This window comes from Haliotis asinina, chromosome 1 (assembly GCF_037392515.1).
Source record: "Haliotis asinina isolate JCU_RB_2024 chromosome 1, JCU_Hal_asi_v2, whole genome shotgun sequence".
Taxonomy (NCBI): domain Eukaryota; kingdom Metazoa; phylum Mollusca; class Gastropoda; order Lepetellida; family Haliotidae; genus Haliotis; species Haliotis asinina.
In genome coordinates this window covers 78,935,414-78,963,280 of record NC_090280.1, presented here as the reverse complement: position 1 = coordinate 78,963,280, position 27,867 = coordinate 78,935,414, and the positions used below count along the sequence as shown (strand labels likewise).

Sequence of the window (27,867 nt, the reverse complement as noted above, 5' to 3'; positions counted from 1 at the left end):
TAGTACGCCCTTAGATACAGTTTACCACTACGCATATGATGAAAATAATCAAGAGAGTTACGCGTCTTTCTTTCTATCTCAGGATAAATTGTTCATCTTCTGCGTGCCTTTTTGACATTAACGGGATCTTATATATTTTCACATTCAAAACAAATCACAAACTCAAACGGTTCTATTTAGAAACGCGGAGGAATGACGAAACTGTTGTTCGGCACTGTAAACATCGAAACGTGAAATGACAGCCGGAAAGCTACAGGTGGTGATATGTTGATCGTAGCTTGTTTGTTCCATTAGGCCAGAAGGATGATACGTATCGGCTATTTTCTAACTTGTTTTGTGTATGGTTTGGCAAATTCATAGAAAATGGATCCGAAACAAAGTGTCAAAGCTGGTCAGAAGAAACTGACAGCTGACGGGAAACCTAAAAGGGCGAAAAAGAAACGTAAAAACCGAAAACACTCGGGGAAATCGGAAGTGAAAGACAGCGACCCCAGTCCAGAAAATGGACTGGAAGTGGAAGGTGTACATATTATTAACCATTCTACTCAAGGTAAGTAACTTATAATTCCATCTGGTTGCTGTATGCTAAAGTTAGTTGCCGTTTTAACAGCGCTGATATCAAGAGTAATTTACAATAATGATAAACAGGACATTTTACAAGTATAAACACGATTAAGAGAGAAGGTTGGCGGCTGCAACGAGGATTAAATGAACTCAAATTCGCTTGAACAAGAGTTAGTAATTAATTTAGCCTTAATTTATTCTCAAATATTTTTGGTAAGCATTGTTTTTTAACATAAGAACTACCAGGATAAAACATGTTGAGAGAAAGTTGATATTTTAACACCTTCAGTTTGAAGCGTTATTCAAATAAAAGGTGAAATGTATCATCTGACAACAGGTTATTGTCATATTACCCAGATGATTCATAAATTAAGACTTAGGAAAATGTCCCTTTTTGAAAATATTTTAAAAAACTGAATAAAGACCTTTGTCAATCTCAAATGCACACAGCTGTGGGGCTGCCACAGGGTCAGTGCACTTGCTTGTTATGAAGAAGATCTTGGGGTTTAAATTCCAATATAGGTACAATGTCTCAAGCCCATTTATGATATTCCTTATTGTGGTATTTGTATAAACACTAACCTTATTAAGCATGGGTTAAGCATTGAGGTTTGTTTCTAAAATCAAGTTGTACTCATGATCATGCATATGATTTCACAAACATAAGGATACAGTTAGAAATACAAATTTTGAAGATAATGGTATCTGGTGTCCACTTTATTGTGTAAAGCCAGTGATAAAGGTATTCTGCACAAGTGATGTTGAGTACTAATGTAAAGCAGGTGTATGCTTTCAAGAACAATTTAGCATAATTTCTTTGCCACTGAGGCTCTGTGCAAAGTAGTGTCCGAAGTTTGCTATCAAGTCCGGCAAGCTATTCTTGAAAGTTACTAGCCCACAAGATTATTTGCTAGCCCAAAATTTGAATGTAGACACAGATTTCAATCATTAGGCTGCAAATATGATGAACAGGTCAGAGTGATATGATTACAAAATGACCCCATGAAAATTAGCCAGTTGGGCAAGGTGACCGTGGGAGATTTACTGGCCTGACTGGACTTTTACAAGCCATGGGCTAGCAGGTCAGTGTCTAGTTTGCACAAAACTTACTCTTTACCACTTTGATGTTGAAATTTGGATTTGTACAAATAGAACTACCACAGAAATGATGATAAGGTAATCCCTATTATTAAACCATATATATGCCTAAACTGTCAGAGATGTCAGGTTGTGTAAATCATCAGATAACACAAGCATTTTCAACTATATTTGGAACTGTTCATTTCAGTTTGTTTGAGTAGTACAGAATGTCAAGGGATTAGTCTGAATGCTTCTGTAACTCCTTCCAGCACAGGGCTCAATTTAGTGCTTTGTTACTTGCATTGGTACGACCCAATGTTACAATGTGCAATGTAGTTATTTGCCTAACCTGCACAAAGGTGCATGTCAATGTTTGAGTTGGTAAACTTCTGAATAAAACATCCACATAATTTAGAAGTATATTTCTTTCGTTATACACTGCAATAAAAGCAGTGCATCTGGAATTTGGTGTAACTAGGCTTTTATCTTAGGTTGCACCTGGTGAAAGTAGGCTAACATCTTTTAAATCGAGTCCTGCAGCAACTTGAATGTAGGTGTCCTCAGATCTTTAAGTAGATTAAGCAGAGAAGTATTACTCTATAGAAACAGATGTAATTATAGAGACTGATTTTGTGTAATTAGGTCCTATGATCAGTCATTATCTATTTGATCAAACATGTAATAGAATTGATAATGGTCGTTACATTTCAGTCTTACTAAAATAAGACATCCTGATGGCTCTTTGAATTTTTCAATAAGGTATTGATTGAAAAACATTTTCCCCTTTCAAGACAAGATTACTGTTATCATTATTATGCCAAGGAATATGACAATGTGAATGTGCTTTACCAATGGTGCCTTACTTTATGTAATTTGTGTACAATGATAACAATTATAGATAACATGTACAAAAACAGTCTCTTGAATTCCTACTCTAAGTTGTGGAAATTGAAAAGCTGTGTACATTTAACGGGTCATCCTATTTTGATAAGGGTGAAACATCTTCATGTGGATAGCGCTTTTATGATTATGGAAATGAACTCTGTTTGAAGCCTTGCACTTCATAATTATTATATTCATTGCAGCGTTTGTTAGTGATAGTTTAAAGCATTTTCAGGTCGTAATGCAAGCTAGATTCACATCAAATGTGGTTTATCACACAATGTTTGTTTAGTTTGGCTTAGAGTCTCTTAGTCTTAAGCATGATAATTAGGCAGCAGTAATGTATTTAATTAGGACATGCTAAAAAGATCAACAATCCATAATATTGTTGATTAGAAATATCATTAATGGTTATCTATGTGAATTAAATTAATAGTGTCATCTATAACATCATACACAGCTTTATGAAAGAATAAAGTTTCAGTCTAAGTTTGTATAGTTTAATAATCATTGTCTGTGTCTGAATTATGTTCAGGATGCTGTTTTGTTAGTAACCCATACATAAACATGTCACGACTCATCAGTGGTCAACATCACGAGCACCAATTTACACAGTTTAACTAAGGATGTACAATGACATGTGTCAACCCACTGGGCGAGCCTGACCTGACTTGATCCTGTTATTCGCCTCTTACAACAAACATGGGTTACTGAAGACCAATTTTAACCCAGATCTTCGTGGGTCAGACAACAACATGGTCAAGACAGACAAAATAAGTTTTCATGAAGTTGATTTTACCATCGTAAGGTTTAATATACATGTGTGTCATTCTCATATTGCAAATGTCTATAAAACTGGCATTAGTCTGTGTTAGTACATGTCTCCACACACAGATGTGTTATCACATTCATGTCAGTGAAATAATATTGAACGTGATGTTGACCCTAGTTCCCTTGACCTTACCCCACAGACGGCTCAGTGTGTTCATTCTATTCAGGTGTATTTTATGTTGCACTGTAATAATGCATTTCTCCCTGTGACATGTACATGAAATATACATGATATTGACACATGTTGGTGATCAAGTACACACTGCTTGTTATTTAAATGGACAACATGACAAAGGGATAACTATTGCATGTTGACAGTACTTTGAAGTAATTTTGAAGTGGTACAAAGATCGTGAAAGATCACTGTGGAGTGTAGCTTACAGACTTGAAATTATTTTTTGAAAGAAAATGAAAGACATGTCTTTGATCTTGAATTTGTTGTTTCAAGTTGGATAGTGTCTGCCTGTCTGATAACACTGCCGTAGTAGTTCTATTAAGACATATGAAATAAAGTCTTGATCACCCTGTCGTCCTGATTCTTATTTTTTTACATAATGTAATTTTGTTAATTTTTAAAAAGTGTTTTTATGTATTACCAACTTCTCTATTACATATATTGCATATTTTTATCATGAAAAGGTTACAATACACTGATATGATAGATCTAGGGAGTGAGTTATGTGGATTGAAATAAGCTCTAAACCAAGGAGAAATTCAGACAGTGATACCTGTCGTCTTGTTTTATTATGGCACGATAAGGAAGTGGTAAGCACATGGTTCTGTGAACATGATTGCCACAGTTTTCCTGTTTTAACAATGGAGCAATATATTGAATATATATAATTGATATATTGAAGAGATGTACCTTGTTTCAGTTTATATTAGATGGAACTTGGCAACAAAGACTTTGTGGTGTTGTTTGTTCTTTCTTTGTTCTTTGTTCTTTGGAACAAACTGTCTTTACAAGTACAACATAACATGATGTTTCATGTCAGCACACTTCCATTTAATTTATATTTAAAATATAAGTGTTCAAAAATTATCAACAAATATTTTGAAAGCCAATTTTATTTTTAGTTTCATTTGGCTATTTTTCATGTTTGTTTTACAACTCTCACCACCCTCCCTTTAATTGCTTGCACTTTGAAATCAAAAGTAAAATTTGTTTTTTGGCTATATTATTATTAATAACAGCATAGTGACAACAGTTTTTACAAAACATTCTTCAGATTATGTGAAGACAGATTAGGCTTGTTGTTCAACAGTTTAGTGCTCTTTTACCATCATAGTTTCTGACAGGTAGAGCTAGTAAGTTGGGTTTTACGCTGCTTTTAGCAATCTCTGATGAGTAGAGACATTACGGTAGGACCTATGTGTTATAAGCTGGCTTATCAGTCAAGTGGCACAATAGCCTGTTCAATAACCTGTCATACATTATAAATCCATTTAACAAACACAGAGCCAGTCTTAATCCTCACTGGAAGAGCTTCAGGGGTAGTCATTCCTTGTGGAAGGTTGGGGTCAGTAGGAGGTGAATATATTGTCCACAGAACCACCTCCATTGTCTTTGTATCTCACACAGTATTAATAGTATGGTCAACACAGAGTGTACCGTATGTTCAGTGAAAACTGACAGAATGATCAATACAGTTTAGTATGATCAACGGTCAGTTCATAATATACAGTAATTGCTAGATGTTCAATAGTATTTATAGTTTGATCAACACTGTTTATAGTATGAACAAAACAATTGCTAGATGATTCAGTATTTATAGTATGATTAACAGTGATGTACATGTTGAAAGAAACAATTGTATGATTAGCAGAGGATTTATAGTATGATATCAGTATTTATAGGATGATTAACAGTAATATACGTGTTGAAAGAAACAATTGTATGATTAGCAGAGGATTTATAGTGTGATATCAGTATTTATAGTATGATTAACAGTGATGTACATGTTGAAAGAAACAATTGTATGATTAGCAGAGGATTTATAGTGTGATATCAGTATTTATAGTATGATTAACAGTAATATACATGTTGAAAGAAACAATTGTATGATTAGCAGAGGATTTATAGTGTGATATCAGTATTTATAGTATGATTAACAGTGATGTACATGTTGAAAGAAACAATTGTATGATTAGCAGAGGATTTATAGTGTGATATCAGTATTTATAGTATGATTAACAGTGATGTACATGTTGAAAGAAACAATTGTATGATTAGCAGAGGATTTATAGTGTGATATCAGTATTTATAGTATGATTAACAGTGATGTACATGTTGAAAGAAACAATTGTATGATTAGCAGAGGATTTATAGTGTGATATCAGTATTTATAGTATGATTAACAGTGATGTACATGTTGAAAGAAACAATTGTATGATTAGCAGAGGATTTATAGTGTGATATCAGTATTTATAGTATGATTAACAGTAATATACATGTTGAAAGAAACAATTGTATGATTAGCAGAGGATTTATAGTGTGATATCAGTATTTATAGTATGATTAACAGTGATGTACATGTTGAAAGAAACAATTGTATGATTAGCAGAGGATTTATAGTGTGATATCAGTATTTATAGTATGATTAACAGTGATGTACATGTTGAAAGAAACAATTGTATGATTAGCAGAGGATTTATAGTGTGATATCAGTATTTATAGTATGATTAACAGTGATGTACATGTTGAAAGAAACAATTGTATGATTAGCAGAGGATTTATAGTATGATATCAGTATTTATAGTATGATTAACAGTAATATACGTGTTGAAAGAAACAATTGTATGATTAGCAGAGGATTTATAGTGTGATATCAGTATTTATAGTATGATTAACAGTGATGTACATGTTGAAAGAAACAATTGTATGATTAGCAGAGGATTTATAGTGTGATATCAGTATTTATAGTATGATTAACAGTGATGTACATGTTGAAAGAAACAATTGTATGATTAGCAGAGGATTTATAGTGTGATATCAGTATTTATAGTATGATTAACAGTGATGTACATGTTGAAAGAAACAATTGTATGATTAGCAGAGGATTTATAGTATCATCCCAATATTTATAGTATTATGGGATGAATGAAACAGTAGTAATTGCGCGATGATCAAGACAGTATTTATAGCATGATCACAGTCAATTTATAGTATGAACAAAACAATTGCTAGATGATCAACTCAGTATTTTCAGTATGATCAGTATTTACAGTATATATGATCAACACAGTATATTCAGTATGGTAACTACTTAATTAATGATATGCTCAATTCTTTATTTATAGTATGATCAGTTTAATTTTTCCATGGTTATCAATACTCATATTAGGATCAGTACAGTATTTGGTATGATAGTGTCGCAAGTTATCAATGTATCATACATTGCACACAGCATTTTACATGAGTTCCTGTAATACAGTATTATCGGTATTTTGGTTTATAGAGTTTGTTCTTTCCCAAATACATTCCGCACTATTGTTTTTGAGTGCTTGTTTTATTGGGCTATTTCAAATAAGAATTTATATTATGTGTTTAATTTCATACACCTGCCAAACACCTTCAAAATATTTTCATAATTCTTAGGTACTGCCCTCATTTAGAGTCGCATTGCTACAGTTTTACCAATAAACATTCTGGTCTCAAAGATGGGCGGCATGGTGAGATGTTTCAAACACTGAATCAAAGCCAGACTGTTTAAGCACAGAGTTGGCTTTGCAAAAGCAAATGGCAAAACTGAAGAATCAAACATCGAGACCTTTCTTGTTCAATTAATGAACTTCAGTTCATGCAATGATGTTTCAGATAGCTTTTGAATTAAAAAATTAGAATGTGCAATATTTTGTGATAGATCTCAGAATACGGGGGCGATGAGGTAGCCCAGTGGTGAAAGGGTTCACTCGTCACGCCAAAGATGTAAGTTCAATTTCCCACATGGGTACAATGTGTGAAGCCCATTTCTGGTGTTACAACTAAACTCACTCACTCATAATGTAGCCTTGTGTATCATAATATAGTGTGATACACTTTGTACCTTTGATATATCCCCTTCTCTAGTTCAATGTTACATGTACTTCTGTGATTCACATAAAAACATATATGAGTTGTCCTCCCAGCTGTGGTGTTTCTTGAGAGATACCTGATTGTGTTTGAGCCAGACAATCCAGGGAATGGAGCAAGGTGTATGTTGTGTATACGAGACACCTGGGAAATTTCATTAATTAAAGCTGATCATAGCCTGGAGTCTTTGAGATGCATTAGCATTCATAATTCATTGCCAGGACCCCACCTCTAGAGCTGACTGAAGCCAAATGTCTTCATTGTGCATTGGAACGAGAACATTCCGTAAATTAAGAAATCTTTCAGGGGTGTGTCAGTCATTGCCAGTCTTGTCCAATTCATGACTTGAATACTAGTAATCTGAATTCATTCTCCTTGAAGTGATTTTGTACTGTTTACTTGTTCAAGGTGAAGGTCACAAAGTTGATAAACATACACCCTTGGTTTTACAGGGTACTTATGACAGACAAAGTTTATATCATTTGCTTACCGAATATTTATGCGTGGTGAACCATCAGATTTCCTCATGGGTGTAGGATGTTTGGTATGTTAAGAACTAATAGAAGAGAGATTACATGTCCAGTTTATGTATATTGTTACATTGCTATCACCTTGTTTGGTGGGTGGGGGAATCATAGTGGATGAAGTGTTGGTCTTCCATGGTGTCATACTGCTGGAATAATGAAATGGTGTATCATGTATATATTGTACACTTTAATGATTCCTTTAATTACATGAACTTCATATTTCTTGTCACATATTTGGAAAAGTGAACATTGCTGTGCATCTCAGAGCAACTTTTGACCCGTGAAGTTCCCGGGGTAGAATAGGCCTTCAGCAACCCATGCTTGCCATAAAAGGCGACTGTGCTTGTCATAAGAGGCGACTGGTGGGATCAGGTGGTCAGGCTTGCTGACTTGGTTGACACATGTCATCGGTTCCCAATTGCGCAGATCGATGCTCATGTTGATCACTTGATTGTCTGGTTCAGACTCGATTATTTACAGGCCACTGCCATATGGCTGGAATATTTCTGAGTGCAGCATAAAACTGAACACAGTCCATTATTTTCGGTGAATCCGCATATTTCCGTGTTTTTGGTTTCATTTTTACCATTTCTGAGATTGGTGTAAATTTACAATAAAAATTTGAGGGGGTGTAATGTCGAAAGGGAAGCGCCGTTCGTGAAGCATGGAAGTGTTTGCTGACTGTGTGAAGTTGTAATGCGTATAATTATAATGCATAGAGCATCAGCCAGCGAAACATGCGTGAAGTGTTGAGTTTCTGAACGTTGACTCGTCTGGAAAGAACAAATTTCTTTGGGAACAGCTGGAAAGATTGGTAAAAATAACTTAAGCCACCCTTCACGCCCCTGCTTGATATTTCAGTGTTTTTTACAGTTTGACATTCTCATGTCTGTTGTGTATTCTCGTGTGTCCATTCTGTACAGTTGTGCATATTTCAAGCACATTTAAGATCCTGTATTTATTTGTTAGAGTCAGATTAGACAAATACCATCCACTTTCAATATATTAATAAACATAATTGTCATTCAGCAAACATTCCTCCCATTGTTTTGCATGTTTCATTAGATGTATGAGTGCAATGTCTTCCAGTCACACTCCACAGTTTGTGTACAGTACAGAAATACTTTCAAGTACTTTATCTGAATGTGTAGATTATAAACTTCAAAAAATTATTCTTTTCAATTCCATATCACACTGAACAGTCCTCGTGCTCAGTTCTAATCTTTCGTGTCAATTTCAGGCAGGAGACATCAAGTACATATCAAATGTTTTCAACCACTGACAGCGATAAATTCCTCTCCAAACCTGGGTCTTATATCAGGTGTATGTCTGGGCAAATAGTGCTAAGTGTTTGAGTGTACGGTTCTCTCAGACTCTATGTCCACATTTAATCACAATCTCTGTGAGTTGTAGTTCCTATTTACCTACCACAGATAACGCATAAAATACACATAAATTTAAGAGGTAGGTGTGGTTGCTCTTAGCAACAATATTCATTGCTGATCCTACTGGTAAACAAATGTTGTTATTTGAGTTTACAGTTTAAGCAATAAAAAAACTGAAGTCCCTTTGAAACCAGTCTAAGTAAACTTATCCCCAGTACTTTTCGTTACACTCCACTACTGAGTCTAACAAAACCTTATGGAGGTCGCGTCAGGTAACCTTTGAGATTGACCAATCAGAACACAGCTTACCAAATCGCGAAAGTGGACATTTGCACATACCTTTTAAACTTTGTATCTCGAAAAGGTTCGTACCAGAACAATTCCAAATGATATTTAGCGCACGCTCGCTTCCAGGTGATGCACACAGGGTACGTACAACCATGACAACGGTGAGTAAACAGTCGCTGAAAATGGTGTTTTTGGCAATATTCAAGGATGTCATCTTGCAGGAATATTAGCTAATGGTAACCATGTCAACAGAAACCCCAAAGCGTATATACTACAGGTCAAATAACTGTGTTATATGCAGATTTTTATTTGTGGAGAGATCTGTATCAGTGACCTGAATATTTTGAAAGTCCTTCCGATCCCTAAATAGTAGCCGTTCTCTGATTGGTTAGATCTATTTAACCGTCTTGCATTTGATTGGACTGTCATTGGTTGCTCAACGGTTACCTGACGTGACCTTCTACTAGGTTTTGTTAGACTCAGCGGTGGAGTGTAACGAAATACGCTGAGACAAAGTTTACTTAGACTGCTTTGAAACTGGCAAAACCAAACATTTTGTTGTCTCTTTTATGTCATTCTTGTTAACAATGACTGTGTAGACAGCTGAATAATATTGGTGAAAGTTATGGAGTGCAGTGAATCATCTGATTAAATCTGTTTCTCGAAACAAACATAAGTTTTTACTCAAATTTGAAACTGAGTTTGACAATTTGAAAAAGCTGAATTTTAACTCAGCTGCATTTTTAAAGTTAATTAGCTGAAGCAACTGTAATCTCTCCACCAAACTGAAATTGTCAACAATGTTTGAGTTTGATATTGATTTCAGTTCATTCTGGGCCCACTTGCACAAAACGATCTTAGAGCTACAATTATTGTAAATCCTTAAGATCGCGATCTTAGGCTTCGGCTACAATCGCCATCCACTTGCACAAAGCGATTGTAGGCTAAGATCATTGTAAGTTTACAATCAAAACTTACAATTGGTCGGAACCAATTGTAAGGAGCTAAGATCATTGTAGTCAGTAGCAAAATGGCGTCCAAGTTGGTGTCAATTTCACGCAAATAATTAGCTTTGCGTTTGGGGATTGCTTTCATATTGCATAAAACTGTATGATTCGCCTTGACACTTCAGCGACACAGAGAATGCAACATCGATTTAACGTCAGAAATATCGTTATTTGCGGTAGTGAACAACATCATTATCGAGTCGATATCATAGAGTACAATTCTCACCCGGTTCAGTGTTGGGAAAAGTATGAACGCCATACCTTTTTGATAAACAAAGAAAGGATAGTAGATCTAACGAAAGGGGTCTGCATGCGATTAGCAGTGGCCATGACCTTTTCAATAACTCAAGGGCAGCTAATTTTAGTTTTTACGCAAGATGGGAGTGGTTTCCCTTTGTAGATTATGCCGTTGCCGTAAAATCTGCCATGCCCAAATACAATGCATGTTCTGTAGTGACAGAACAGATATCCACATATTTCTTTTCGGTTAATGATTTTGTCTTAGTTTATCACTGAAATAATCTACAGTTGGATAAAGTACAAAATTATGTTTTTTCTACTTGTAAAAATTGAATCTGACGAGAGACAAGAGTTTTAATCTATGTATTTTAAATATAATACAAGTATTTTTCAAACGGAAAAATACACTAGCTAGGGTATGTTATTTTTTTTTTAACAAAGCGAAAAAATAATTATCAAGAAACACTCCCACAGTCATGTCACACTTTCATATCTTTACAAATCTAATGGTTGTGGGATATATATGGGATTTTACTCCAAATGACATCGATGCCAAACTATGTTCAACTGACAGTCACTGGCAAATCATGGTACATTTAGGTGTTATGTCATAAGGAAATTTTATTTATGTGTTATCTTTTAATTTCATGATTATTAGGTCAATAACTCAAGACCCAATCTGTTAATGTATTTGTTTGTATTTCAGTATTTGCATAAAACATGATATTTCTGTGGTTGCAGTATCACATGTTTAGTTCATAAAAACTTAGAATGTAGAAAAAATAGAGAATAACCCTTGAGGTACGAGTGATTATACATGTTACCTTCTACGTTATCGCTTCCTTCAACGTTATCATTTACTTCAAAGATTTGTGGGTTGGGGTTGTTTGGGTTTTTCTTTTGTTTGTTTGGTTATTTTTATATTTGTTGTCATGACAAATCTGCAAGGTGCGATTAAAGAAGGAATGTCATCTGTGTGCAGTAAACAGTTCCACGTTGTATTTGCGCTGCATGCTATGCGCACTTGAAGACAACTGTAGACAGGAGTCGAGTTTAAGAAATTTCTACGTCCAACGTTGAAGAGTTCGATCTTAATTAAGATCGCGATCTTAAATCCATGATGTCTTAAGATCGTCTTTGTGCAAGTGGATTAGGGCAATTGTATGGTGATTGTAAAGTTGATTGTAGGGGCCTAAGATTGATTGTAACTAAGATTGCTCTGTGCAAGCGGGCCCTGGACAATACATTTACCTGCCTTTTCTCAAATGTGAGTGAAGATTCTTAACTTAGTCGAAACACAAACAAGTTTGTTTTCAGAAATCAGGGCCTTATGTTTGTTTTAAATAGTTGTCAGATTCTAAACTGATCGGTTTTCGATATTCACCTTTGTAACCCTATTTTTTGGAAAAACTATATCACAAAAACAAATAAGAAATTTCAGTCTAATGTTTTGTTTTGTTTTGAAAAAATGTAAGCTAACTTATGATCTATTTAAAACTATATTGGCTAAAATAACTAAACCTATGTCTTAAACATTATAACCTGGACAAATACATTTGTCATGTTCATCATGGTTTATATTTGGACATTTTGTACAAAAAACTTTCATAACAGGACAATGTTTCAAATTCCAGTGAAAGTCAAGACTTAAGGGTTCCCTATCCCTTATTCCAGTCATTAAAAGATAAAGATTTAGGAGGCCATAGATTGTAATGCTATGACAAGAATCCAGCCTATGCTGTCTAGGGACTCCCAGTATGAGGACAGGATGGGGTAGTCTAGATGTTAAAGTGTTCTCTCGTTGTGCGGAAGACCAGGGTTTGATTTCCTACAGGGGTACATTGCATGGTATTGCTGGAATGATGCTAAAGGCAGCTTTAGCATTGAACTAAACTTACTGACTAGAGTATGACTGGCAGGATTTAGGAATGCAGTGAATACAAAATGAGATAATTACGACATATTTCATGAAGACTGGGTAACAGATATGAATAATTATTCATGATTACTTTATTTACCGGTATTAGTGTCAGTATGTGTAGTCTCGAGTAGAAACATTTTACTGATATTGTTTGTAAGGTGAAAAAACAATACATTGTGGCAATGGCTAAAGACAGTATTATTGCAAAATGTCTGCTACTGCATGGCTTGGAATTACTTGTATTCCATTATGTCTGTCCCTCTTTGATAGATATCAGACCAGTTTCAAGTGAAAAAGATGCAGAATTTTTTTCAAGAACCAACCATGCCTCAAAAAAATATGAATACGTGATTTATGGGATACCTGCCAACCCATGGGGTACCTGCTTGTCCATTATCTGTCAGCACATGACATTGTGTTCTTGAAATAGATGACCTGTATATATCAGTCAGACAACAGGGAAGAGCACCATTGTGCTTTTGAAAAGCATGGTTCGGCCCATGATGGCATTTGTTCCCACTGAATGTCACCAGTGAATCGTTTATGGGTGGTGATTGTTTAGTGGTGGAGGTATATTTGTATGGCCAAGATGGTGTGTTGTGATGTGCACGGTCTTGTCTGATCTACCAGAATTAACTTACATTGGGCCTTGACTATGTACCTTCCTGTTTTGTGTTTGTTGTTTGAAGCAACACTGAATATTCCAGCTTTGTAACAATGGTGTGTGTTATAGAGTCTGTACTTGAAATGTCAGTGGTTTATATTATGATCAGTATCCTACTCCTGTTTGGGTAAAAATCTGGGTTAGAATTGGTGTTCAACAACCGATGCTTGTCCATCCCCCATGGAGATTCAAGTGAGACTTGGCCAACCCATTCTTCAGTCCATGCTTGTCTTGTGCCATGAACCTCTGGGTTGGAATTTGTTTTCAGCGACTCTTGCTTATCTCTTGACAGTGAAGATCGGTGTTACATAACTTACAGCTGGTCGTCAGCAACCCATGTCTGTTTTCTACCTGGAAGATCTGGATTGGAATCAGCCCTCAGCAACACTTGCTTGTTTTTTCACACATGAACTTCTGGGGTTGTCTTCCTTGACCTATGCTTCTTTCCCCCTTTTTGTACATCCAGATTGGAACTGTTTTTTAGCAACCATTCGTGTCTTCCTACATGTGAAAATCTGGGTTAGAATTGGTCTTCCTTAACTTCATCTGAATGTCTTCCCTTGTGAAGACCTGATGTTGACCTGGCCTTTAGCAACCCATTCTTGTCATCCTGATGCCATCGATCTAAAAATTATGATTGAGAGTCAGGGATTCTTTGTTTTTGTACGATTTAAAACATGCCGTTATACCACTTTAATAATCAATAAAGATGAAGGATTGAAAAGGGGCATTTGTAAGTTGTCAACATTGAACCAACTGACTCAGCCATGGACTAATGCCAAGATTGTCCAATGTTATGCATTTAATGTTCGGCAGAATCTTAATGACACAAAATCAAGCTATGTTTAACAACCGCTGCAGGGCTGCCACAGGTTATTGAAGTGCAGTTCATTGCAAACTAGGGATTATGATGTGGAGACACAGTGTAGTGATGAATGGCGTTCCCAATAATTTAACACACAGGTTGTCTCTTAAACTGTTCACAGTGTCGGGCTCTAGGATATGGATATGATGAATAGGTTGATTTTATTATTAATGAAATTCCCTGGCCATGATTTATCATGTTTATATGTTTGATTTGCCTGCTTGGTTACGGAGACTCATTAGCAGTGTAGTGGAGACATGTTTGAAGTCATATTCCATTCATACAGTCAGCGTTAAGTGTTTGTAGCATTTACTTGTCAGGCCGAAGACAGTGGTTGAACTTACTGAGAGAGTACAGTGTATGTTGCCCACTTCTGGTGAACTGTGACATTACTAGACTATTGTTAAAATTGTAAGGTTATATTCCTTCAAAATAGTTGTTTTTGAAACGTCTATACAACCAGGAACTTGATTTTTTGTTGTTCCTGTTGTTCCACTAGTCCAAATTTCATGAGGATGCATTAAGCAGCAAACAAATTACTCAACTTTCTCATCTAAACATATTCCTGAAAACTTCAAGAGGACCTTCAGACCCTTCTGTTTCTGTGTTTTGTCAGATGGAAAGAGCTCTACATCTTGGCTTGACTTTGTGACTTTGCGGGACAAAAGGCACACGCTCCCGTCACATGTTATGTCATAGTTAGATAAGGATCTACACGCTTGCTATTGTGCTACTTACATTGTGTGATAGGCAGTAAAACATAATTATATAGCACTGTGATAACGCAGCCCTCTTGGGAAGGTGATTTACTGCATTCCAATAGGGCAATTAAGGTGTGAGTTACATGGAGGTGAGATGGGAATGTGAGCTGGAGATAGTTGGCTGGAAACACTTATGGACAATGTTGTAGATTCGTTGTGTAGGAACATTCATGGGTGCTGTGGTAGATACTGGTTTGGGCTTGGTAGGAATGTTCATGGACAATGTGCAGATGTTGACTTTTTGGGGGATAGGAACATTCATGGACAATGTGGTAGATACAGATTTGGGTTGGGTAGGGACATTCATGGACAGTGTTGTAGATACTGATTTGGGCAGCGTTTGGAGATTCATGGAAAATATTGTAGATACAGATCTGGGGAGGGTAGGGACATTCATGGACATAGTTGTAGTTACAGACTTTTGTTGGGTTAGGGACATTCATGGATAATGTGGTAGGTACAGATCTGGGCAGGATAGCGGCATTCATGGATATTGTTGTAGATACCGACTTTTGTTGGCTCAGGGAGATTCCTGGATGTTGTCATAGATACAGATTTGGGCTGGGTAGGGACATTCATGGACAGTGTTGTAGATACAGATCTGGGGAGGGTATGGACATTGTTGTAGTTACAGACTTTTGTTGGGTTAGGGACATTCATGGATAATGTGGTAGGTACAGATCTGGGCAGGATAGCGGCATTCATGGATATTGTTGTAGATACCGACTTTTGTTGGCTCAGGGAGATTCCTGGATGTTGTCATAGATACAGATTTGGGCTGGGTAGGGACATTCGTGGACAGTGTTGTTGATACTGATTTGGGCTGGGTAGGGACATTCATGGACAGTGTTGTTGATACTGATTTGGGCTGGGTAGGGACATTCATGGACAGTGTTGTTGATACTGATTTGGGTTGGGTAGGAAGATTCATGTAGATACTGACTTTTGGCTGGGTTAGGGACATTCATGGCCAATATAGTAGATATTTACTTGGGCTGGATAAGGATACTCATGGACATTGTTTTAGATATTGACTGTTAGTGTCACCATTCATTGACAGTGTTGTTTGGTGGGTAGAGACATCCACAGATATTGTGATAAATACTGATTTGGGTTAAGTCATGGGACATTAATGTTGAAGATACAGATATGGGCTTTTGTGGACCTTCTGAAGTGACTGTGGAAGACATTGACTTTAGATTGGAATATTCATGACAGTTTGGAATAATGCATGATATAAAATTAGTATATTTGCTGTGGTTATGATCATGTTAAGCCAGTTAATGTTGAATGTATTCTAACCCTTTGCACATCCCTCATGTGTTTTGTAATCTGGAACAATGTCAAACAACAAGTCAGTACTAATCACCACAAACACAATCGCTTTTGTCAGTCAGCTGGAAGAACAGTAACTGATCTCCATGTTTGCACAGTTGAGCATGTACATTGTTAGGAACTTATCCCTCATTTTGCACCCATGTCGATTCTCAACAGCTTTTGTCTGTTAAATGATCAATCATGTGTAGAGTGTAATCGTTTATGTGTACTTTACTTGCTCACAAAGAATCCTAAAGAATAGACGAGGGCATATCTCCATGGGGGTTTCGGAGTCTTGTAACAGTGGATCAATTCGAGCAATAAATATCAGGTTCCCCCATCTCCGGAATATACAAAATTGATCCAATGATGCTCATAAACATGAAAAGAATTGACCTTTTTTTTAATCTTAGAATCATAGGATTAATGGCCCAAAACATTATTACATGGAGGATACTAAACAACCTTCCATGTAATACCATTTTTATTACATGAGTTAATGATTTAAATCAGTATGATGTCATATGCCTAGCTGTATTACACTAGTGTAATATTGATGAAAAAATATTACACTGCAGTATCTTCCACAGGTGAATAATAAATGCTTTTACAGGGTGATTTGCAAATATTAACCAAGAAAAAATATACAACTATGCACAGTCAGTGACTAATATACAAATGATATTGAAGCACACAGTTTTACGTTTAGAGTCAAAATATGCCATACAGTCGGTCAAACAATAAGGGCAGCTTCAATAAGTAGCAGACCATACAAGTGTACAAGTTCACTTCAAAATATTTCACAGTCGAAAGTTAAAATGGTGAAAGAGGCCTGCCTCTGTTATTGTACCCTGCTATGAACTATGTATTTACAGCATCATCCATGCATCCATCTGTATATCTATCCTTACACACATACATACATCCCTATTCTTGTGAAGAACCAATTCTAAGAAATGACCTTGACATCCCACAAAAGATATTCTTCTGTGTGACCAAAAGATTAAAACTTGTATATATGTCATATTTTGTTCTTTTGCAGAGGGACCTGTGAAGGTCCCGCGGTAGAATAGGCCTTCAGCAACCCATGCTTGCCACAAAAGGTGATGGTGCTTGTCGTAAGAGGGATCACATGGTCAGACTCACTGACTTGGTTGACAGATGTCATTGGCATCCAACTGTGCAGATCGATACTCATATTGATCACTGGATTGTCTGGTCCAGACTCAATTATTTACAGACATCCACCATATAGCTGGAATATTGCTGAGTGTGGCGTAAAACTAAACTCACTCACTTGCACTACTGCAAGGCAAGTACATATTCATTCTTGTACATCTCACTTTCTGAAAGGGCATAAAGGCTCAAGTAAAACATGCTCCATTAAAAGAGGTAAATATTCATTCATATTTGGTTCTGGTGACCACGAATAACAAATTGAATTCATGAAGGGCTGCGGTTTGATTCACCAAATATGCTAGCGTGTTGTAACAGCCCTAGTCATTATCTATTCTGGGAAAGCACTGGGTTCAGCAACCCATGCTTGTCAGAACAGATGACAAACAGGACCTGATGGTCAGTGGTACAACTGAAGATGACTTGTCACATAAAGTATTTTCTCCTCTTTTTTATCAGGAGCAGACTCAGATTCGTCCCTGCTTTCATCCCGTAAAAAGAAATCGCTGCCAAAACTTCTTTCTGATGACAGAGACGTGTCATCGCCAGTAACCAGGAAAGGTGCTAAACAAATAAACCTCAATTCCTCGGTAAAGGATCCTTTGCCGAGGGCAAGATCTGAACCCCATAACTCTGGTGTCCTTGACATTACAAATAAAATATCTGCAGTGACAATAAAGACGAAAAGCAAAGGTGAGAAGTGTTCTAGGACTAAAGGCCAACTGGGATCAAACCGAGCCAAAAGTTCAAAGAAAAATGAACCAAACAATTTGTCTGTTTCAACGACAATCAACAAAATGCCATCACCTCAGCCGTTCAACGAAAGTTTACGCTGGGAGGATATACTGGATGATGCTGAAGCTGAGCGAGAGAGGATAAAAATATATAAAATTAATAGGAGGAAGAGATACCTTGCTGCAGCCCAGGCTAAGGGTTTGGGCTGGGTGTCAAACTATGGTGTTAATGGGTCGCCATTGTCAGAGGATTCTGGGATTGACACTTTGCGAGACTCGCATCTTTTAACTGATTTTAGTACACTACGGGCACTGCGTCCAAGCCAAAGTCACTCAGCACTAGCTGAAACAGGGCTTATAGAGTACTAGGTTATTAATATATATATTTCAGTGTAATGGCATTCTCGCTATCCAGTGTTTCCAGTCTGTTTGGATAACTAACCTCAATTCATTGATCAATACAACTTTGTGTGAGTGAGGGAGTTAGGTTGTAGGATGTTTTTAGCAATATTCCAGCAATATATCAGTGGGGGCCACAGAAAAGGGCTAAATTCTGAAAGGAGATCTTGGTTGATCTCTTGTTCAAAAAGGACACTGTGTCATGTTGGTTTAACAGATTATGGGTGAAAGAGATCATTCTGTCCTAAGATAGTGAGATAGAACCGTAAGTCCGTACCAAAGCTTGGTGGCCATGGGTCAAGGATGTTTATTCAAAGAGAACTGAAAAAGATTACACTGGATTAATGAGAATGCTATAACAGCTGAATTTGATTTATACTCTGTTATGTTACCAGGATATACGTAAAACTTGTGATTCAGGAGCCAGTTAATCTGGAAACATTCATTCTTGGACAAGTCCTGTTGGGAACATCTGTCTGTGATAAATACTAGAAATGGGCATCATGTTACCATGGTTACTAGGTGTTTATATCAGTAATCTGAAATTAAGCAATTCATTTCTAATAGTAGTAACTGGATTAACAGAATATAAATCACACTGCACAAAGATGATTCTAGTTCCATTACTTTGTGACAAGGGACTGTTCATTATTCATGGCTGGTCGGGAGTGATGATGGTTGTAAAGGGCTGTCACCCATTTTATTCTGGGGAGGGGGTGTCGTCATATTTGTACTCGTCCTAGGGGATGAGTCAGTGATTTTGTATGTGACATGCAGTGGGTCCACTTACTTTGTGTATAAATTTAAGGGGGGTTGGGGGTGGTCATTCACATTGAACATGATTCTCAATAAAATTCATCATCCCTTAACCATAAATTATGGAAGATCCTTAATGTGATGGTAGTTCCCATTTTGAACAAAAATTCAACAGTTGCAAGTTGAGATTGCGGAAAGGGACCATGAGTATTGTATGTATGTATTCAATTCACAGTTCAAAGTGCTTGATGACACAACATTGAAAAGTGTCCATGTTTTTCCGTAAACTGAGAAAGTTTGTGTACAACACTGGTGTGGGTAATACTTGGCTTAGGTGTATTTGTGGTTTTGGTTGCAGAATAGTAGGAGTAAGTTTTCATCTAAGTCTCTGGGTATGTAATAACTCTCTCAGCAAGCTCAAGTGACTTATACTAAATTCTGGTATCTGTTAGTACTTGGCATGTGTTCTTCCAGTTCATGGACAGATAAATGATTTCAGATAATGCCAATGTTTTTTGATTTGTTGGTTTAAACCTGTTGTGACTTTTGTACCTGTTTTGTAAAAGTAAACAACAGAAGCCAACTGACATCAGCGAAACATCAGAAAAATATTGACATTAAAGTGACATTTTGCAATTTTTTCTAGCCTGAACTACTTTCATAATTAAATTTGGTCCCAGGACTGTGTACAATGGTGTAAGTTATTTATAGTAGTTTGGAAGATGGAAATGTTTTAAGTGAAACTGGGAAACAACAAATTGCTGTCAAAAAACCCAGTTGACAAACTCTAGTGAACAGTTAGACAGTTCTGAATGTAAATAAAAATATTTGGGATCATTTTCTTGTTGTTAACTTGCAGTCTGTCAGTTATGTGTGCCATGTCATGTTCACCAAGGTAAGGAAGTATCCAAATGGGGAATATTTTTATTTATTAGGGTAAACAATCTGATTTTAGTGAGTTTGTCATAGTGGTACATGGGCGATAGCTTAGTGGTTAAATCGTTCGCGTTTCACACTGAGGACCCAGGTTCAATGCCCATATGGGTACAATATGTGAAGCCCATTTCTGGTTTCCCATGCTGTGATATTGCAGGAATATTGCTAAAAGTGAAAAACTAAACTCTTTCACTCACGCTGGTACAGCAGATAAATAAACGTGCTGTCATGTTTTGACAGTTGATTTGTCCCATTCAGTGAGCAATATATTCACTGTATTGTTAAACTGAAACATCTACTCAAAGGATTAGATAATGGAGGCACAGACTATTATATTGTTTTACTCTCATGCTGAACAGGGAACCTGTTGTTACTATGGTTTCAGTCTATGAAGACAAACAGCTATGTCTTGTTTTTAAACTATCATGAACTGTTTTCTTGAGTCATTGAACTGGAGTTAGTATGACCAAAAATAACACAATAGATGTGGTTCATAGGAAAAATGCTTTTACTCTTTGACTGAGTGATTATTTGAAGAGTTTCTTTGAAGAAGCTGACATCAGTTTGACTTTTGTTTCTTTTTCGCATCTTCATACATTGAAACCAGAAGAGACAAGATAGACAGACAAGAGTTATATCCTTTGGATTGTTTTCCACTCAGAACACTAAATCACAAATATTTTCATTATACATTTGACTTCATTTTGGGGATTTCCTTGACCCATTTCTGGTAGGCAGACACATAATAGAATAAATAAAATGTTTTTCTATTGAATCCTGGATTCACATATTGAAATAAGACTTGGGGGCGGATGTTTGAGAAAGGGGTGTGCACACTTTTGAGAAAGGAGGGTGCTTATTTCATTTTCAGCCATTTCCACGGAAGTTTCAATGGTCCTTTAATAAATTTTATGGACAAAAGGTGGGATGCACCTCCTGTCTGGATCTGCCGATGAGGCCTGGTGAACAAAACTGCCTCAGCCACACCTATTGACTCGATCAATGGAATTGTTTAATAAAACTTCAGATATGTAATCATATTTATCAGAAATTTTTATGAAGTATTTCTGTTTGCTTTTATTTTGATTTTTTGCATATTAAATACTATACAGACCCATCATGTCCAAGGCACTGCGTTGTTGTGCAGAGTTGCTTCCCTTGGGTATATCAGAATCAACTGATTTGGGGCCAGAATTCACGATTGCCCAGTTTGTGTTCCTAGGTATGTACTTAGGGTTTTCATGTTGATTTTCAGTGTGGTCTTTCATCCCAGACTAAACGTATGCACCATGGTATAACAGGAACTGTTTGAATTGTGTTAAGCTAGCTCTTTAAATACATTATTAGCATGCATGGTTTACACATCCAGGTTTGGTGGTGTAAAACCAAACTCACTCCCATCCTCGGACCTATATAATTACTTTGCTGCTGAGCCTGATTATACTGTTTAAGGTATGACAATATTTTTCCCTGCCTGTTCATACAAGTGATGTGTTGATGTTCTCATCACAGTAGCATGGTTAGTGATGTGTGTATTAGATTCTTATTTAATGCAATTTTTGTTTGTTTTTAAGTAGGTATTAAATCAGATATTTTATATAATTGTTCATATCATATACTGAAAATGACACAATGATGGGGACATCTATCCTTGAACCACCTCTTGTCAACCTTTTCTCTTCATTATCATTGTTATTATTCTATACTGGTTTTCTTTATTGTTTTTTAACTCTCACGGAAGGTGCACACTAGACCACTATTCACAGAGGTACCAAAGGTAATGAATACGAGGGGTTAAAGTGTCTGCTTGTCATGCCAAACACCCGAGTCATAAATATGTTGACGTGTACCCATATGAAGATGTCTGCTAGTCTGCATTAGAAGTATTTAACTATTTCTGAGAGTTATTCATAAATTATAGGTATTAAATAAATGAGAAAAGGGAAGTGATAATATGCACTTTACTGCATGATGCACTTGTTAACTATTGCACCATTCTCACTTTACTATGTAGCCACAATAATTTATGTAAATCCTTTCACTGTGTTAACACTTTCATGTAATGAAAAAGGTAAATCGATGAGATGGAATGTCAAAAATATTTTATCAATATTTATTGAAAGCTTATACTCAAGATCTTTCATGGTGTTAAAAACATTTCAAAGACAGGAATAATTATATTTTAATCTAAATTTCAAACACGCAGAACATTTTCTTGTAATTTGATGTTTTACAACATGGTGACAACAGTTGTAAGAATGAAGAGGAAAACATTTTTGAATTTTGTATCTTTACAAGAGATGTTAAGTGATGATGCCACAAACTAGCCTGACTTATGTTCCTAGAACAAACATCAGCTGAAGTCGCACAATGAAAACATTATTATGCTAACAGTCGTCCTAAAGTTAACACGGGATGGCATGGTAACCTAGTGCTTCGATTCCATCACCTTGAAGACCTCATTTCGATTACCACAGGGGTACAGGGGTACAATGTGTGAAGCCCATTTGTGGTGTTCCCGTCTGTGATATTTCTGGAAAGCGACATACACTCACTCAAAGTTAATCGGACTTCGTATTGATAATATTTCAGTATTATCAGACAATGATAGATGTCTAGTTTTGACTGGTGTCATTGTTTGACATCAGCAGGGGCTGTGTCCGTGTCTTCAGTGACATGTTAATCTGGGTTGTTTTTGTGCCAAATATTTTGTTTTATTGTGAAAGAGGATGCCAGTTGTGCTGGCAAGTTTAGAATGATTGTTCTCATTAAATGTGAAACCAGCTGAATAAATATAACCACAAGTGCAGCCCTGTTTTTCTTATCTTTGTCAGCAGTAATTGCATTGATTGCATTGATGTTTCCTGATATCACTCTAATATTGCTGTGTTATGGCTGTAGTATCTGTGATATCAGTGCAATTTTGCAGTTATATTGCTATAACATGTCTGTGTTGTGCTATAATAGTGATATTACTGTGATACAGATGTTCTGTTGCAATAATCGTGCAGTGATCTAGATGAAATTGTGTAATAATATCACTGTTATTTTCACTGATGGTGTATTGTCTGGTTCGAACTCATCTGGGGCGGTGGGGTGCCTAGTAGTAGGAGAATTATGTTAGTAATGTCATATGTACAATGTGTGAAGCCCATTTCCGGGCCTCCCTGCCATGATGTTGCTGGAACATTGGTGGAGGTGGAGTAAAACCATACTCAGTCAGTCAGACTCGATAGCAGGCTGCTACCATATAGCTGGAATATTGCTGAGTGTGGTGTAAAACTAAGCTCACTCAGTGATCGACTAAGAGTATACTTCAAAAATTGTGTTCCTCATGCAACAGAAGCTGACATCCTCAGAAGTTTGCTCTTGTAATTTTTATCTTTGTACAACCATAGCCAACATCTCTGCGTGCTATCAGGGAGTATCTACATAACATATATAGAAAATCTTACCCGAGTGTCCATGATATCAAATATATCACCATGAGTTGATAAAATAACAAATATCTGAGGCATGCTGAGGATATTTTAACTGTCATCAACAAGTGTTGATAATATTTGATATCAGAAGACACAAGAGTGAGATACTATTTATCTTTTGAAATCACTCTGTTTTTGTTTTCAATAAAATGTGTACATCTCTGAACACGATGCTGCCATTAGATTAGCAGTGCTGCAGTGTCATTGTATTGTGATGTCATCAAGTTCATGACATCATTGCATTGTCATAGCATTGTGCAAAATCTCATAGGAGATATTTGATCTGACACAAGCAATATCTCCTGTGGAACAGTTTTGGATGATAAACAAATTATGCATTCTTGTATTTCATACAAATATTACAATCTGATCTGGTGATCATGGATATGAATGCAAAGTTTGATGCAAGTATGTTTCTAGCTTGTCAGCACAAAGCCATGTTGGTAGGTTTCACCGAAGTGCTGTACATCAAATCTTAAACCTACTACACTTGCTTTAACTCAAACACTACTCAAAGAAACATCAAACAAAATGTGTGTGTGGATAAACTTAATATGTGTTTTGGCAAATACACATATATGGTCTTTATTTATAAAAGTACTTTTTAAGAAAACTAATTTTGTGTCAACATATTCCAAAGTCAATAAAGAAACGCTACCTCTAAACTGTTTTAGATTGGAATTTTAAGTGATTATAACAGTCTCCAAATTTCTCCCTGAACATCCATGAACATCTCGGTTAGAATTGGCCACTGGCAACAAATACTTATAATGGGCGACCAGTTAAATAAGACTGCTCAGACTGCTGACTTGGTTCACACCTCATATCACAAATTGTGTACATCAGTGTTCATGATGTTGATCACTGGATTTTGTGGTACATACTCAATTACTTACAGACTGCCTCCATGTACTTGATGTAGTTGGAATACTGCTGAATACTGCATAAAACAGCAATGATTCACACAGTAAACAGCCAGGTGTAAAACACATCTGGTTCTCCTCTGGATGTAGCTTTCAGAAGTGTGAATCCATTCACTAAGCAGTGAATGGGTACCAGGTAAGAATGAATCTGTGAGAACACATCAACACTGTAGGCATGCCACTAGTTTATGGTGAACATTTACTGAAAGCATTGACTGCAATTTGCAACAAATATGGACATATTTATTTGGTGTTTCAGTGGCTCCGAGCAAAGATTAATACTGAAACAGGCCACATCTTTGTCTAGTTTGTATAGTGTATGTGGTTACTGCATCCCATGATGAGTTTATCATTGAGTCTTGTCCATATATTGTCCACCTGTCCGTATTGGGTCCACTGTTAATTTTTCACATTCACTTCACATCAGAATTTCGAGTGAAGCTGAAAGGTGGCATTTGTGATCCAAGCTGTCTAACATTCACAGACTTTTGATCAACAGATGTTGCTGGAATGAAGCGAGTGTATGGGCGACGTGGTACAGAGGGTTTCATCATGCACTGATCACTGATCTTCATGCTATCAATCACAGGTTTGCCTGGCGAGGACTGGTAGTCCACCTCATACTGTTCTAACTTAAACAAGGCTTGTAATTTGTTTGAAACACACCTAAAATATTCGATGCATGGCGAGGCACAGGTTGATCACATAAATTTCTGTCGTGTGTTGTTAGGATCTGTGTTCGTGGTAAGAGTAAACACTCGGCAGATAAATTAGCTTAGAGAGATTCAAACTAAGAGCATCACGTCGTTGTGCAGGTACAAGATATTCGAAAAGACACACCCTATGTCCACCCGATGGGTCTGAATCTGACGGTATTTGCTCTGTATGTATGCATTGTGATAAGATATTAAACACATCATAAACATCTTGCACTATACTGGCAGACTCCATATACTTAGCCATGTCTAGTTCATAACGGTTGGTCCTCCCAAAACTTACATTTTTTACCAAAATAGTTTCAAACAAGTTAACGGAGCAGGGATTATATTTCCAACAAACTCCCAACATTACACAGTAAACGCAGAAATAAGCAATAAATACAAAAAAGGTTTTACTAGTAAAGAGAATTCTGTAAATCGACCTCTGGAAATCAGGTGTTCGCTGAAAGAATACGCATGTTTTTCTCTGCCGGCAGGGGGGCGGTGGTGTAGCCTTGTGGTAGAGGCGTTCGCTCTTGACGCCGACGACGCAGATTCGATTCCCCACGGTACAGTGTGTGGATCCCATTCTTGGTGTCCCCTGCTGTGATGTTGCTCAGAGCGGTTGCTGGTAGCACCACCAATTATCAGGGAGTAGTTGAAAACGCTCCGTTAAGGTCACAGTACGGGATAACATTATGCATTATTTTGACGGAGGGTCTCATAGCCGACAAACTTGGCATCATGTGTCCTCCGTGTAGTCCTGCAACTTAGCTCGTCCTTGGGATCATACATTCTGACATCTGCAGGATACACCAGTGTATTCTACATGCCAAATCGACCCATGAAGATACGGGTTGGAACTGATCTCGAGTAAGCCATGCTTGTGGTGAAAGGTGACTAACGGGATCGGGTGGACAGGCTTGTTGACTTGCTTGACACATGTCACCCCAATGAGATCGATGCTCACGCTATTGATCACTGAATCGCCTGGTCCAGACTGGATTATTCACAGACCGCGTCATACAGCTATAATGTTTGTTGAGTGCGGCGTTAGGCAACAAATAAACAAACATGTCAAAGGCAACGATCTGGCTGTGCTCTTCTGATGTTTTGAAGGAGCCACTGCCCGTCTTGCCGACGGCTGACAGTAAAGATTTTACGTGCGCATTAATCATTAAAGCTATCGTTAAACGTTCACTGCAGTGTTTGTTAAACCGTCACAAAATAATGCATATGAATGATTCAGTGTGGAACTGGTACCTGAGAGTCTTTCTTTATTATTTAAAAAATTAATCTTAATCTTTCAGACAGGGATATTGTGGTACATTGTCGACCTAGCATATCTGGTCGCTTTGGACTTCAGTACTAAGGAGACCCGTGAAGGTCCAGGGGTAGAATAGGCCTCAAGCAACCCATGCTTGCCGTAAAAGGATACCGTGCTTGTCGTAAAGGGGAATTAATTGGATCGGGTGGTCAGGCTAGTTAACTTGGTTGGCACATGTCATAGGTTCCCAATTGCGCAGATCGATGCTCATGCTGTTGATCGCTGGATTGTCTGGTCCAGACTCGATTTTTTACAGACAGTCGCCATACATCTGGAATATTTTACTGAGTGCGACGTAAAAGTAAACCCACTCACTTACTCACATTTTGGTCCATTTTGAAAACCGATGCTGTTTTTTTCAACAATAAAGAAGTGTTACATATGTATGTTATATATATGAATGAGTGAGAGATTTTAGTCTTATACATTTAGTAATATTCCAGAAAAATCACGGAGGGGGAGACCAGAAATGGGCTTCACACACTGTGCCTATGTGGAGAATCGAACCCGAAGCGGACCTGACGAGCGACAACACTACCACACCACTCCATACGTTACATGACGCTATATGGCAGACTATCTCACGACATCTGTCACACATTCAATGACGGATTCTGGGTTTTTTTCAGTAATAAAGAAGGGAAACGTGGTTATGTGGCCATCAGGTTGAAGTAATGTGATTACTATTAGTAGCCCTAGTAGCCCTAGTAGTGGAATGTACACCATGAGCTGCCAAATCCGCTTTCTGCAACATCTTCCCGTAATTGAACCATCAAGTAACCCGCTGTCATGTTCTGAGTGTGTTGATGGTTTCAGTCATTCAAAGCAACATGAAAAATGGCCTTGCTCAAGAGCTAAGGCGAGTGTTAAGCCCATGCACCAATGTATGAAACAAGCCCAAAACACAGCTAGAAATCAGGGCTGATAACTCAAAATGTTTCGAGCCCAAAATATTGCTTAAAACATATCATTAAGCAGAAGATCCTGTCATTTTATTAAAATAATTAGATAGAGAATACATTCGTTTGTATC

General features: G+C 37.0%; 1 protein-coding gene across 1 annotated transcript; it reads left to right on the top strand.

Moving 5' to 3' along the window:
• The first annotated feature begins 213 nt into the window (after positions 1-213).
• On the top strand, positions 214-23,214 carry LOC137283194 (uncharacterized). Its single transcript, XM_067814643.1, has 2 exons — positions 214-550; positions 18,040-23,214. Exons 1-2 carry the CDS (start codon positions 364-366, stop codon positions 18,681-18,683), a joined length of 831 nt encoding a protein of 276 aa, XP_067670744.1. The 5' UTR covers positions 214-363; the 3' UTR covers positions 18,684-23,214.
• Positions 23,215-27,867: the final 4,653 nt, after the last annotated feature.